Below are 15,670 nucleotides of genomic sequence, written 5' to 3' on the forward strand. Positions count from 1 at the left end.
ATCAAATACAGTATGCTCAATCTTGGGAGGAAAGCATGCTATAGTGACTGCTGTATTTTGCTTTGCAGTTGTCAGTAACATCATGCAGGGTGACATCACATATCACACTTATTTTCTGTATACAAATGTCTCAGTTTAAGAGATTTTTATATATTACAGTATGCATAATGTGACTAGCATCAGCAGTTTTAAATCATTGCCACTATACATCAGATATAAGATCCTACTGAATGTCGTCTTGCCTTTGCTATCATGAGATGTAGGTAAATGTTACTTGAAACGAAAAAACATACTAGTAATTTTTTCTCCCAGTCATAAGGCCTTTATATATTACCTGTGAAATAAGTAACTAGCGTCACCATTTGGAAAATGTAATTGTAATGCTTTGGTAATTATGTCTGTACTTAGCATTGCATTTTGTCAGTTTTTTTCAGTTACCCCTTTTGGCCTCTGCTCACCCTTGAACCTACTTCCAGCTCTATAACAATGCTGAAAATTCATTGTCTGCATGAAGGTGTATATACCATATTACATACTTATTTATGGAAATTATCTTGTTAAATATATTTAGAACTTTGCATCAATAATAGCAATAGAGAGAGAGAGAGAGAGAGAGAGAGAGAGAGAGAGAGAGAGAGAGAGAGAGAGAGAGATGGTTGGCTTAGATGTCCTGTTTGATATAGTTACAAATTGTAGTAAATAGACTTAAAGTATTGGTAGTATATCTGTGGGAGAGAAAGAGGGAAGAAAGATGTTATGAGTTAGTCCTATAGACAGACACTTGTATGTTGCAAAAGTTGGTTTAATGTGTATTTATGCTATAATGATTTTTTATACACCATATGATGCAAATAAGTGTTAAAATCTTTGGTAGGCTTAAAATTTCACCATCAGAAATAGATGCTGTAAGGGAAAAAAACAGAAAGAATTATTTTTTTTAGATTATTCAGACAGCTGTTTGTAATTTTGTTGAATTTTACACTGTAGTGATAAATTTTGTGTATGCCACACTACATGAATAACACTAATGCTGTAATATTATTTTTAATAGGGTTAAAATTACAGTAGCAGAGAAAGGGAACATGATATGGTGGGCTAGGCATATGCTAGTCACCGCATTAGGCAAAGGCCAGTACATACTACTTGAATTCAGAAAATTCATATTTTGTGAAGGGCACACCACCTGACTTGTCTGAAAATAAAGGTCTTGCAGTTTCTTCATCTTGCAGTAATAGTTGAATGTAGGTAGGGAAGAAACTTCAGAAAAACATTCAGTGGGAAGAACTATGAAGATTAAGGAAATGAGAGATATTTTTTAATTTCTGAGAAATGTTCCCCAAATTCAGATTGAGTCTTATATGCCAGCAAATTTGGTATGTATTGCTCTTCACTTAGGTTTTCCATGTTCACTTTCACCACTTTAATTTCCAATTTCATTACTATACAACTAAGTCATTATGTCCATACAACAATAAGCCTCTTTTATACTGTACCATCCAATAGAGTGGATCAAATAGGTTAATTTGTTTCACACAACTCGATTATTTAATGTGTCAGTTTTGAAATGAACCTTATCTCTCCATTATATAGCATTTGCTTCCGTGCCAATGGGAGTTTGACCGATTGCGAAAGAAATAAAAAAGTATATAATATAAGACAAGAACACTCTGTTTTCTATGAATATCCATCTACTTCCCCCACCCCCACCTTGTCTGTTTTCTATGAATATCCATCTACTTCCCCCACCCCCCACCTTGCAACCGATAGGTACAAGCATTTGTGGCCGATCAGTCTACTTCTGTCGCCAGTTTTGATAGGCGGTAGACTGTTTGTTAAATGTACCTGGTTTTCTGTTGGTTTGTTTTTGGATTTTGTTTGATTTTATTTTGAATATTCAACCAGTAAGAATTTGTCAGGTAAGAGTCCCGTAATGGGCATTATTCTAGTTTTATTGACTCTCATTAGATCTGTGTACTGTTGAGGGAAGGATTATGACTGGAATAACCAATATGAATCTTAGTCTAACGAAATCATGCAGAAATTTACTGCAAGCAAAATGAGCGTGTTAGTTTACAGAGACTTGTGTTGAAGGGATGCATTTTTCTGCTTCCCTGCTTAGTAACTGGATAGGTCCTCTGCTGCTTCTCTTCGATCTGTTATTCCAGCTAAGCTTTCCATTCATTCAGGACATTAGATTTGGTAGGATTCAGTCTTTTTTTATGTTCACTTGGTTGAAGTTTTGCTGGATTGTTTTTACCCTGTGCTCCCCTCCGGAGAGTCTCGTTAAGTTGGGGGTGTATATCCATTGGAGGAAGGGTCAGTGTCCTTGTTTTTAGCTTGCCTTGTCCGTGGAACATCCTGTTTTTCTCCCTCTGGGCCTGCCTGGAGCAACAGGGAACCAGAACATGTTAGAAAATGATGCAGATCTTTGCCCATTGTCTCCTTCCTCTGTTTTGTATGGAGTCAGCAACGCCAGAATTTGTTCTCTAATAGGATTGCTTGGGAGAAAATAAGAGAAGTTGCCCAGCATTTTTCCCTCGTTTAATTTTAACCATATCAGATCGGCTTGGTAGGAGTGATCTTTCAACTCTATTTGGTAATGTTTAAGTATGTTTCGTCACTTCCACCAGATAAAGCTGACCCACAGCGGAGAGTTTCCTGTTGCTTTTTAGGATAGTTTTGCTTGAATCCTCAGTAGTTAAGAATCCTTCATGCTGGGCAGTTGATCCCTGCCATCAGTTGCCTCAGTGTGAAAGGCCAGGCAACTGCAGGTAACTGGTGTCTTCCACAGACTAAATTTGTTATGATTGTCAGTAGAGAGTATGACATCAACGAGGAGCTCTGACAAAAGTTTTAAAGAGGGATGGCATGGAATATAAAATTTAGTCCTATGAGGTCTTTCATCGATGAAAGGGAAATTGAAAGTAAAACCTTTTAAAGAAGTAACAAGAGGAAAACCTCGCTGTTGCACTATGAAATAATTGTTAGGAGACGAATGAGCAAACAAGATGTATTACGAAAAAGTGTGGCAGGTGACGAATTTTGGTATTAATTGAAAGGAATTATTATTATTATTTTCTTTTTGTCTATCACAGTCATCCTATTTGACTGGGTATTTTTTTTTTTATAGCATGAGGTTCCGGGTTGCATCCTGCCTCTTTAGGGGTCCATCACTTTTCTCACTCTGTGCACTGTTTGTAGTAGCACACTTTTCTGCATGAGTCCTGGAGCTACTTCGGCATCTAGTTTTTCCAGATTTCTCTTCAGAGATCTTGGGATCGTGCCTAGTGTTCCTATGATTATGGGTACAATTTCCACGGGCATATTCCACATCCTTCTTATTTCGATTTTCAGGTCTTGATATTTATCAATTTTTTCTCTTTCTTTCTCATCTACTCATCTACTCTGGTGCCCCTTGGTATTGCGACATCAATGAGTGATACTTTCTTCTTGATTTTGTCAGTCAACGTCACGTCTGGTCTATTGGCACCCTATCTGTTCTGATGCCATAGTCCCACAGGATCTTTGCCTGATGTTTTTCTATCACTCCCTCAGGTTGGTGTTCGTACCACTTATAACTGCAAGCTAGCTGGTGTTTCTTGCACAGGCTCCAGTGGAGGGCTTTTGCTACTGAATCATGCCTCTTTGTACTGGTTCTGTGCAAGCGCCGGACATTTGTTTGCTGTGTGGTTTATGGTCTCGTCTTTCATATTGCACTTCCTGCATATGGGTTAGATGTTATTTCCATCTATTGTTCTTTGGACATATCTTGTTCTTAGGGCCTGATCTTGTGCCACTGTTAGCATTCCTTCTGTTTCCTTCTTAAGTTCTCCCCTCTGTAGCCATTGCCATGTTTCATCACTGGCCAGTTCTTTTGTCTGTCTCATGTACCTGTCCGTACATTGGTTTGTTGTGCCAGTCCTCTGTTCTGTTTTTCATTCTCCTGTCTATGTATATTTCTGGGTCTTCGTCTTCTTTTATCAGTCATAATTATTATTATTATTGTATAAGCAAGTGGCACACCAAGCAAAATACTACAAGTCTAAGGGCCCCAGTGGGGGACAGCAATCCAGTGAGGGAAAGAAACAAAATAAAGAATAAACCTAAAAAGAGGAATAGCAAAACATCAAAACAAATTAGCATAAGTAATGATGTTAAATAAGAATCATGCATGGAAAAGGGCTGAAGATGACAGAAAACGTCCCAGCGTGACACCACCTTCCGATGCCGCAAGACGCAAGTGTCAAAACTTATCTTGATGGATCTAGTTATGACTGAAGTTAAGGTTGTGGAAAGATAGGTAGACAAGCAGACAGATAGTTATGCCATGAAATTTCAGTCAGGAGCATAAAAAATGCAAAAATTAACAATTTCACTTTTGTTGGCCAGGAGTCTGTTTTCAAACTTTGGAATGAAGTTCACTACAATTTCATGCAGGCCTTCCTCTTTCCTATCTTGTTTCCATATTCTTCACAACTCTTATTCCAAATTACTGTCCTCTTTTCAATATCATAAATTAAATTTTTTGTGTTCACTTTCTCCTCCACCATCTTTGAAATGCCTTCTATCATAACAGTCTTGATCTCCCAAAGGCATGGGTAACAATGACAGGTGGCGGCAGCCGTTGGTGCCATGTGAAAGCTCTAATTTGAAACACTGCTTCACAGCTGGTGGCGTCAACTGTGAGTGGCGGCCACTAGTTGCTGAGCAAGCAACTGTCTGAGCACTTTTGCCAGCCCAACAACTACAATTGCCTTCATATGAAAGACTTTGTTGAAAACTAACGGGGGCAACTGTTGGCTGTCACTGGTAGCATTCACTGTTTGCTCAGTGTGAAAGGGGCCTAAGTATCAATTAGTTTCTAGAGAGAGAGAGAAGTGTGGACTTTCTTCCACTTTCCCTTGTATTGTGCTTTCTTCAGCTCTTGAGATTGTGGGCCTCACAGTTATGACGCACCGTTCGCCTGCACCTAGTGCAGTTTTGCACATTGTAGCACAATGCCATGCCACGGGCTTCTCTCGCCTGTGTGTTGTGCCCCTCAGGTTTTCTCCCTCAGTTTGTAGGTTCTCTAGTCGCCATTCTCATGCACCTGTGTGACATGTGTTTGATTATCGTCTGTGCAATTATTGCCTGCATAACTATGGCCCGTGTGCCTATCACCTGCACGCCTATCACCTGTGCGCCTATCGCTTGTGTGCCTACTGCCTGTTTGACTATCGCGTCCCTATAGAGAATTTCGAAAAAGTGCTCTCGTTTTGGTGTCTTTTTGGATAGGCAGGCCTTTAGTAGTCTCTTAACATCCTGCATCAGGGATTTTGACCCCTTTTCCAGTTAAGGGAGTTTCTTCCATAAATAGTTGGTTGCCGTTTTGGTTTCAATTACTTGGTGGTTCAGGAACTTTCTTGTTATCCTGAGATTTTTCCTGGTCAGAATTTATATCCGTTGTTGAGTCAACAGGTTTTCAACCGAATCAGTATCCTTTGGAGCCAGATCAAGTGGTTTTATCTGCAGTGACTAAAGAGGAGTTTTCAGCTGATGGTAGAAGCTTATCAGGACTTAGTTCAATGCAGTCAGCTGCTGTAGGTGTAGTCTTTGCCGTGGTCTCTTTTGTGCATGTTCTGTGGTTAAGCCCTATTTTCCTGCTTTGTCTTTGCCAGAGGGTAAGTTGTTTGTGCTTCTGTTGATTGACGAGTTGGGTATCTGGTGTAGAACCAAATGAAGAATGGTCACGATTTCTTTTGAAAAGGTTAATTGCTTTGTGTAAGGATAAGTTAACAAATTATTTTGCGGTAATAGAACCTTCATTTATGATGCATTTCACCAAGGTTGACTTAGGTATGTTCAAGGCTTTAGTGTAATTCATATCGATGTGCATGAAGCAGAGCATTTCAAAGAAAGACCCCAATGTGTATTCCCAACTGACTCCCTGATCCATAAAGTAATGCCCTTTTTATTCTGTGCCAGTCTCCATCTGAAGAAAGATGGAACCGGAGGAAGGTACTAGAAATTATGGGTACTGGGTTTGTATAAAAACTTGTGTTAAGGAGAGCTTGTAGAAGTAATGAATTTGCAATGGAAGAATTCTCAAGGTAATGGGTACTCCATATATAATGGGTCTGGAATGGAAGATGAACCCAAGGGGAGCACTCAAGAAGCGTAATAGGTGTAACAGCTGGTACTCCAGGAATTACATGCCTCTAGTGTGCCAGATAGATGAGGAATGAATCATAGAGGGTGGAGATGTGTGATTCAAGTCTGTCCCTACTGAAAGTACATGGCATGCTGCAGTGATGGGTCCAAAGAAATACAAATCACTAGTCATTTTAGTGATATCATGATTATTAAACTTGGCCAGGATGTTCTGACAATGCCAGTTTCTTGCTTTCAGGGTGGCAGAGTGCTCCAAATTATCCTTGAAGGCCAGCGAGGATGAGAGGACACAAACCCCATGAGGCCCTGACTCTTAAGAGTAGCAAAGTCCTCTCTAGATAGGGTAAAAGTTAAGTATATCTTAGTTTAACCAGACTACTGAGCTGGTTAACAGCTCTCCTAGGGCTGGCCCGAAGGATTAGACTTATTTTTACGTGGCTAAGAACCAACTGGTTACCTAGCAACAGGACCTACAGCTTATTGTGGAATCCGAACCACATTATGACAAGAAATGAATTTCTATCACCAGAAATAAATTCCTCTAATTCTTCTTTGGCGGCTCGGAGAGTCGAACGCTGGGCCAACAGTGTGCCAGTCGAAAGCTCTACCACCCCTCCAAAGAAGAACTTCTCTAGATAGGGTAGAAGAAAGACTAACCAATTAGAAAGTGTTTAAACACTGCTCAGTGGTGATGACATGTACAGGAGCAGAGGAGGAGGAGACAGATGAGAGGGCTCCTTACATTGGAAATAAGACTTAAGAGCCTTCACAGGACAGAGAAGACTGATATTTTGAGCAGAAGGTTGGGTAGGCATAGCAAAGGGACCAAATAAGAGAACAATCCCTGCTAGAAGACTGATTCTTGGCTACTAACTGAGGACTTGTGACTTGAATGCAAGACTTCCTCGGAAGGAGGAGGCCAAGGTAATCTGGACATGGCCTTGAGATCAAATGTAAGAGATGTATCAATTAGATATTTATATGGTGGCTTAGTAAGATTGTACATCATCCAGATCAAGTCCCAACTTCAGTACACTCAAACATAAGAATGGGTTAAACAAAATCGTGGAAAAGGTTCTTCCTTAGCTATCAAATATTATCACTCTGCCTTGTCTTAAGTTTTTATTCAACATAACTTGGACTTCAGGAATGATGAGTTCATACTTGTCTTTCCTGAAGTCAAGGCAGCAAGAAAATGTGTGATAACTAAGAGAGAAGTTCTTGACATCCCTCAGGTATGCTGTGCTAATTAGTAAGTCGTAAGACAAAATTTTCACAAAATAATCAGAGACAGAATGAAAGAGCTTAAGGTAACCCTTACTTTGGTCATGGAAAATAAGAAGTAAATATTAAAGCAAATAGTACTGCAGAAATGAGAAACCCCAATAAGATTATGGCAAGGGTGAAAGTTATGGAAAAAGACCATAACTCTTGTCAAAGCAACACCCCAAACTAAAATAATGTAAATAGGAAATGCTAAACTGAGTGAAAAGAAAGCAATTGGAAAAGTACTTATGAAAATTACTAAAATTCTGAAATTATATGGCAAAATGAGAAAACTGGAAAACAACCAAGAAACTTAAGAGCAGTAGGCTACCCACAGTAATAACACAGCAGTATGTTATTTGCTGGCTGAAGGGCAACACAATGCTAAAACTCACAAAACATTATTAATCACATAACCAGCAAAGATAAAAGCGCTATGAAAATGTACTTAAAATTAAATTCTGTGAATGGCACATCATGAAAAATGGCCCCTTCTTCTCTTGGTAGTCCGTTGTGGTCTGACGATGATGAATCTGTGCATTCAGCGATGTGAATGTCTGTGGCTCTGTAACCCGAAGCTAAAGGTGCACAGGCATCTGCAGGCATCACACCTGTGGTCTGTAGACTGTATTGCTGGGGGTACTGCTCTGTGACGCCTATCTTATGCATCGGTGAGACGGCGTCTCCAATCGTCCTCAAATGCGGCGGTTGCTGTTCAAGTTAGGGATCTCCACAGTTTTCTGTCTTTTGCTGTGGCCTCCAGGTCACAGGGTTCGATGCACACCACCTAGGGTTGTTCTTTAAGGTGTCTTTGAACCTTAGTCTGGGTCTTCCTTGCTTGCGTGTGCCGTCTTTCAGCTGACCAAACATTAGTTGCCTGGGGATGCGGCTGTCATCCATTCTAATGGCGTGGCCTGTCCAGCGAAGTTGGTGCTTTAGGAGCATCGACTCAACACTAGACAAACCAGCTCTGTCCAGCACTTCCTGATTTGTAACATTTGTTCACCAGCAAATGCCCATAATAGAGCACAGCAATCTTGTATAGAACTTTTTGAGCTGCTTGATGTGTCTTCGGTATAGGGTCCATGTTTTGCACCCATACAGAATAGAGAATGAAAGTGGACAGGAGAATGAAAATGTCACTTCATGGATCATAGAGTTGGCTTGGCATGTGCATTGAGTTCTTTGAAATGCAAGTTAAGGGTTATTTATGATTGATGGGCTTGCAGTAATAAATGCAAGTCAAATTACCTTATGGAATAACCAGTATGAACAAAACTGTTGAATTACAGGATTTGGGAATAACACTTCTTAAGTAAATACCACTAAACAAAAACTATGTGTGAGATGAGGAGGTAATGAAGTTTGCAAGAAAACAAATTAACCAATTGTTACAAAAAATGGTTAAGTAATAAACAACAAGATTATAAAACATAAAACATATGCAATACTTGTTAATTGAAATTAATGTAAAGTGTACAAGAAATATAAAAAACTAGTAAGGAAAGAACAAGAACTGATTTGTAAAACCAAGTATGTACTGATAAAATTTATTCCAACTTATCTTTAAAGAAAACTATTTGTTTCTTGACTTAAATGCAAATAACTTACTAGATAACACCTACATTGCTAGATAGTATACTTTTACCTAATACCCCCCCAAAATATGAAAACAGTGTCAAAACACCTAAATACCCAAAAGACTAGAAATGAGAGCAGAGTACTTGCAGAAGTTCTTGCAAACTACATCAGAGAGAGCAGCAAAACCCTCAGCAAATTAGTTATTCGCCCCAGCCAAAATAAAGAACATAAAATAAGTGAGAATGACGATGAAAAATAAAGGGTGAATAAATGAAGGTAGTTCTTTAACAAATATTCATCAAGTCTGGAAGTTGCTTAAGTAGGCTGATAGCTAGTCAGCAGACATACAAGGATTGAGTCGCTGGGCACGGGGGATCCATATGTCCATGATCTAAGTTACTGGGTGCAGCCAGTCTTGTTATTTCTTTTACTAAAAGCTGTTGTTCTTTGGATTTTGTCAGGCACACAAATGCCATACCTTAGGCTGTGAATCTTTGTGGCCTAGTCTAGCTTAGCCTTGCAAGAAAACCTTTGACTAATCTAGTGTATATGTCAGTCTGTGAAGGGTATCTCCTCAAGATGCCAGGTTAGGAAGTGTGTACTCTCTTTTATAGTACAACAATAGTTATGTAAGGATCTTTTGTGGAATGAGGAAGAAAGTGATGCATACATACAGATTAAAATGCAGTGTACAGTAATGTGAAAGTTGTAGATTGTAAGATTGTATAATTGAACAGTAATTCATAATTTTTAAATGGAAGTATTGTTTGGTTAGGGAAGTTTTTCAATACTCTGGAAAGCAATTTATATTGTTAATATCAAGGTGCCTGTTTTTTCAGTTTCATGGATGGTGTTCCAAATATGATAAGTGTGAGAACAGTCATAACATCAACAAAATTGTGAAGAGCCTTCAGCCAGTTGGTGCAAAAAAACGAGGCAATTCCAAATACTCTGGTCCTGTTTGTGAATCTGTTGCTCAGATTCTTAAACATGTCAAGAAAGAAGAGGAACACAGTAATCATTCTTCAGATATGGAAAATGCAGAACCATTGGAGAAGAAAGCAAAAATATTACCAGATAAGAAAATTGAAGTTGCAAGTTCAAATGGAGTACAAACAGTGAATGAAACTGGTAAAGCCCAGGACATGCAGTATGCTGCAGGGCACAGGGCAGGATTTGATGCTTTTATGACAGGATTTTTATTTGCAGAGTATATTACAGAGCATGGTAAGCCAAAAGAGAAGGACATTCCTTTCTCCCCAGAAATTTTGGGGTTATCTGAAGAAGTAAATAAGATATACTTAATGGGTAAAAATTTTCCTTTTCTTATAAGGACTGGAACTTATGCAAGCACTTCTCAGAATCACCAAAAGAAGATATCAATTATTAGAAAAGATGTAACATAAATTGTTTTGTATTAATCATATAATTAACAGTACAAATAACAACAATTTTTTGTTTTATCATGTTGGTAAATCCCTTCTGAATAGAAGCTAATTTTTAAATTTGTTTTCTTCATGCCTCAAGAGTTTTTTGTCATGTGCTGCAGAAAGCCAAGATACCTGTTCAGGATCTAAAATGGAAAGAATGTTTGTCTTCAGAAGTGCAAGCTACTTTGTATGAACAATTCATGAAGTTGCTGATGTATTAATATGCAAATACAGTAGGTCCTTGTAGCAGTTATAATTGTAAGGACCATTGTATTAAATCTGAGTGGACTTTCCAGGAACATAGCAGAGCAGTTGGGTATATGCAGGCTAAGGGATTTAGGCAGTAAATGGATGATACACTATGTCCTCATAAGCCCTTAAATGCCGACTGGACGTATCCTAAGTTGACTAAAATTGTCTGTCAGGTGATGAGTGGACGTACCGTACGTCGACTGCAAAAAATTTCAACCTTCGGTCAACTTTGACTCGACCGAAATGGTCGAAAAATGCAATTGTAAGCTAAGACTCTTACATTCTAGTAATATTCAATCATGTACCTTCATTTTGCAACAAATTGGAAGTCTCTAGCACAATATTTCGATTTATGGTGAATATTTGAAAAACTTTTCCTTAAATTGTGAACATCTCAGAAATTCTTTCGTCACTTTGTCGTAATGTTTGTTTTATATTGTTATAAAGTTTTATATATGAAAATGTGAATTTCATGTAGAATACAACAGAAAATAACTCAAGGTTGTAGCTTTTATCAGTTTGGAAATATTTTCATATAAAATAAGTTTTCAACCTTCTGTCAACTTTAACTCGACTGAAATGGTCGAAAAATGCAATTGTAAGCTAAAATCTTACATTCTAGTAATATTCAATCATGTACCTTCATTTTGCAACAAATTGGAAGTCTCTAGCACAATATTTCGATTTATGGTGAATTTTTGAAAAAAAAAACTTTTTCCTTACATCCGCGCGCCGTAACTCGGCCGAACATCTCAGAAATTCTTTTGTCACTTTGTCGTAATGTTTGCACTGTTTTATATTAGTCGTTACATAAAGTTTTATATATGAAAATGTGCGCAATTTCATGTAGAATACAACAGAAAATAACTCATGGTTGTAGCTTTTATCAGTTTTGAAATATTTTTATATAAATCACGATAAGTGCCAAAATTTCAACCTTCGGTCAACTTTAACTTGACCGAAATGGTTGAAAAACGCAATTGTAGGCTAAAACTCTTACTTTCTAGTAATATTCAATCATTTACCTTCATTTTGCAACAAATTGGAAGTCTCTAGCACAATATTTTGATTTATGGTGAATTTTTGAAAAAAACTTTTTCCTTACGTCTGCGCGGTAACTCGGCCGAACATCTCAGAAATTCTTTCGTCATTTTGTCGTAATGTTTGCACCGTTTTATATTAGTCGTTACATAAAGTTTTATATATGAAAATGTGCGCAATTTCATGTAGAATACAACAGAAAATAACTCATGGTTGTAGCTTTTATCAGTTTTGAAATATTTTCATATAAATCACAATAAATAGAAAAAATTCTACCTTCGGTCAACTTTAACTCGACCAAAATGGTCGAAAACTGCAATTGTAAGCCAAAACACTTACAGTCTAGTAATATTCAATCAATTACCTTCATTTTGCAACAAACAGGAAGTCTCTAGCACAATATTTTGATTTATGGTGAATTTTTGAAAAAAACTTTTTTATGTCCGCGCGTTACAAATTCATAGATCATTTTGTGATAATATTTTCTTTGTGTTGCTTTGATCGTTTTACAATTTGTTATACAGTATACCAAAACCATCGCAATTTAGTGTTTCAATATTTATATATGATAATGATATTTTTTTCATTTCTGATGGTTGCATACTAAACTTCAGGCAATGACAAAAAAAGGAGCCAAAAATGAACTCTTAATCTCAAAAACTAAGTGTGCTGTGATTTTTTGAAAAAAAACTTTTTTTCCTCCTCGGTGCTAACTCCCGAACACCGCTGGCATACGACAGGCACTTTTGTAAATAGAGGCTCGGCATTTAAGGGTTAACAGAATAATTCAGCCCTATTCCCTTCTATTATCAATTGTTTGTTACGGTGGACCAAAATTTGAACAGGTTGTGGACATGCAAAAACAGGAATTTTTGTAAAAAAAAAAAAAAAAAAAATTCTCTTTTAAAAAATTGTGGATTTTACGGCATCTGATTTTATGCACACAACAGCACTGTATTGAACTGAACATTATTATTATTTATGGAGTATGATGTTTGTATACACAAATTTACTCAATCATTACACTTTCCAAAATACATCTTAGGCTACATAACATACTCTGTTGTACTGAAATCTGTCATTTGCTTATCTCTCTCTCTCTCTCTCTCTCTCTCTCTCTCTCTCTCTCTCTCTCTCTCTCTCTCTCTCTCTCTCTCTCTCTCTGTTATGCATGGGATGTGGGTATCTGAAAATATAAATTTACATAATCATTCATCATCACCACCCCATCCAATGAATTGTGACACAGAGGGCCTTTGAAAAATTCTACCCCTCATGTCATTCTTATGTGTTATCTTCCACAGATCTCCATTCATCCCCAGCCTTAATCATTGCATCATCCAAAATATGCTGTAAGCTACTTGATCTTATGCAATTTTGTGAACAATTTCTCTCTCTGTCATATACACATACATACCCATATATTATTGGTAGTGTAATTTTAAGCCTGTTAAAGATATTTCATATCAGTATGGTTATTTTTGTAAATAAGGTGGCCTTCACTAAAAGGAGACCCTAATTTCAATTTTACTTTCAAGGTTTAGCATCTGTCTGAGTTGTTATAACACTGTCTTGGTAAAACATAATTTACATTTAGTTTTGTCATTAGGGACATTACATACTGTTTATAAACATTTTATCATAAAACTATTGTTGATCTCAAGAGTAATTTTCCCTGTAAACTCCTGAGTCTTCTTTCCTTGAGCACTCAGGATCAAGAATGTACCAGTCAGTTTACCTGTGAGTGTAAATCCTTTGTCTCACCCTCCTCAAGTCTTTTGCCAAAACTTTGATTGCAGGTTACTCAACATCCTTGAAGCTCCGTCCCCTCTCCTTACATATGATTGATTGTCAGCCCTCCACAGTCTAGCTACTGTTATTACATTCCGGCATTTAGGTTTTCACACTCAAGATACCAGTACCATAGCAGCTGTTTAAATGACGAATAAAACTGTTTTTATGAACATTGACTTCTCTGGAATGTCATGAAGCGTATCAGAATTTGATTGGAAGGAACCTTATCTTCAACCTCATGCAGTGGCTCTAAAGAGTTTAGTATTCTAGCAATGCTAACTTCCCCTCTAGAAGTTTTTCTCAGCAAAGTTGTGTTTGATGCTTCATTCACTATTGCAACAAGAAATCCCAAAGGTTTGGGATCCCATGGAGGTTTTATGTTCTTCCTATTGAAGCACTATGGAGGATTAGAATATTTGTATCCCTATGGTTTGAGAAGGTTGTAGTTCTGTACAAGGTCTAGAGAATACAAGGTCTTCTCACGTGCAGGATTAACGAGGTAAGGAGATGGGAGTTAAGAAATGTGACATCACATGGTCTACTTGCTTTCTCCTCTGCCCAAGCTCTCTACAAATGGGAAAACTTTTCTCCGGTTTCCTCGCTGACTCTCTTTAATATTGAAAATTGATTCATTCTTTTTGGAAAATAAAGCACGTTGACCATATTCATTTCTATATGTATATTCATCCAAATAATTACAAATGGAATTTAAAAATGAAAAACCATTTTTCACTACAATATACAACTCACACTCAAATACACATATACGAGTACATGTATACATAAGGTTAACAATTATACAATTATGTGACCAACTTTTTCGTTATGTTTACAATGATAACAAATAAATATCTTTTCCATAGATTTTAAATACTCCAAAAATTCGGGTCGAGGTTTCATTAGCTTCTCATTTGTTCTACTTATAGTGCCGATTCTTGTGCCATCCCCTTCGGTTCTTTAGTTCCTAGAAAGTCATACTTGGGGAAACTTTACAAAACCACCCACATATTGCATGCCTCCTTCAGTTTTGTCTTCATTGTCATCCTGCAATTCCTCCATTGGCAAACGAAACAATATTGCCGATAAACAACGCTTTCTGAAGAGATGTTTCTTCAGCCTCGTAAGAAGTGCTTTCTTTAGTTATCAAGTTGGAAAATGAGACCTCAGTTATATTATCGCTAATACAATTTTCAACATTGTATTTTGCGCCTCATAGAGTTCTCTCTTTTCCCAGGAGATGGGCTCAAATTCGGTGCTTAAATTCAACAGGTGATGGGTGCTGATGACATGCACCCATTTACCGTGTACAGCCAAAAAAGTGTTCCAGTCCATCTCGATTCAACCTATGAGTCAAGATGTATGATATTGCAAAATTTCACCTAACATCCCTGGCAAGTTCGTTAGAGATTTGCAAGACATCACGAGGCCTTTTTGGAAAGGGTAAAGTCCTTTTCTTCCCAGACTTTTCATTGTTCTGGATGGGTGTATCATCTCTTTCAATGTTTTGTTTTGGTTTCTAAGATTAGCCCGTAAGCATTCCGTGTTGTTTTGGTTTCTAAGATTAGCCCGTAAGCATTCCGTGAAGACTTTCTATCGAAAGGCACTCCAGAACTGAGTATATCAAACCACTTATCAACAAGGCAAATGAACTGGATTGCACTTTCCCAGTGCCTAGTGTTTGAGATTTTTGTGAGTGGCAGAGTAACTGTAACGCTAATTTCACTGTCGTACCCTCCATACCTGTAACACTTGAATGCTTTTCAAATAGTTTTCGAGTTGTCATTAGATCACCTTTACTTTTCTTAATTAGTTCCTGACTCAATGTAAGCAGTCCTACAGTCCAATAACCTAGATCCATGTTCTGAGAAAGTGAAGTGTTTGTGATGAGTTTTATCAAGTGGGAGCATCGGCAAATACATGTATTTCCCCTGCAATAATCCGCAGGGATTAACAATGTTGGATTAACCTAGTTACGCCATTGCCTACTGAATTCCATAACCTTATATTTGTTGCCCCAAGTCATGAACCATACCAACTATAGGAAATCCAGCTCTCGCTATATTAATGATGAATTCAAATAGGAGAATTTTAGTTATATCGGTGTCGAAATTACAATGAATAAGCGGTTTCCAAGGTCTGACCTTTACACATCGCAC

General features: G+C 37.6%; 1 protein-coding gene across 5 annotated transcripts in view; it reads left to right on the forward strand.

The window, feature by feature from the left end:
- Positions 1 to 10,502, forward strand: part of LOC136850155 (target of EGR1 protein 1-like) — a 34,658-nt gene extending 24,156 nt beyond the window's left edge. For all 5 annotated transcript variants that reach the window (XM_067123774.1, XM_067123773.1, XM_067123772.1 and 2 more), the window contains exon 6: positions 9,837 to 10,502. In XM_067123774.1, coding sequence (XP_066979875.1) covers positions 9,837 to 10,403 — 567 coding nt within the window. In that variant the 3' untranslated portion in view covers positions 10,404 to 10,502. The remainder of the gene's footprint in view (positions 1 to 9,836) is intronic.
- Positions 10,503 to 15,670: the final 5,168 nt, after the last annotated feature.

The sequence above is a fragment of the Macrobrachium rosenbergii genome, chromosome 21, assembly GCF_040412425.1.
Source record: "Macrobrachium rosenbergii isolate ZJJX-2024 chromosome 21, ASM4041242v1, whole genome shotgun sequence".
NCBI lineage: Eukaryota > Metazoa > Arthropoda > Malacostraca > Decapoda > Palaemonidae > Macrobrachium > Macrobrachium rosenbergii.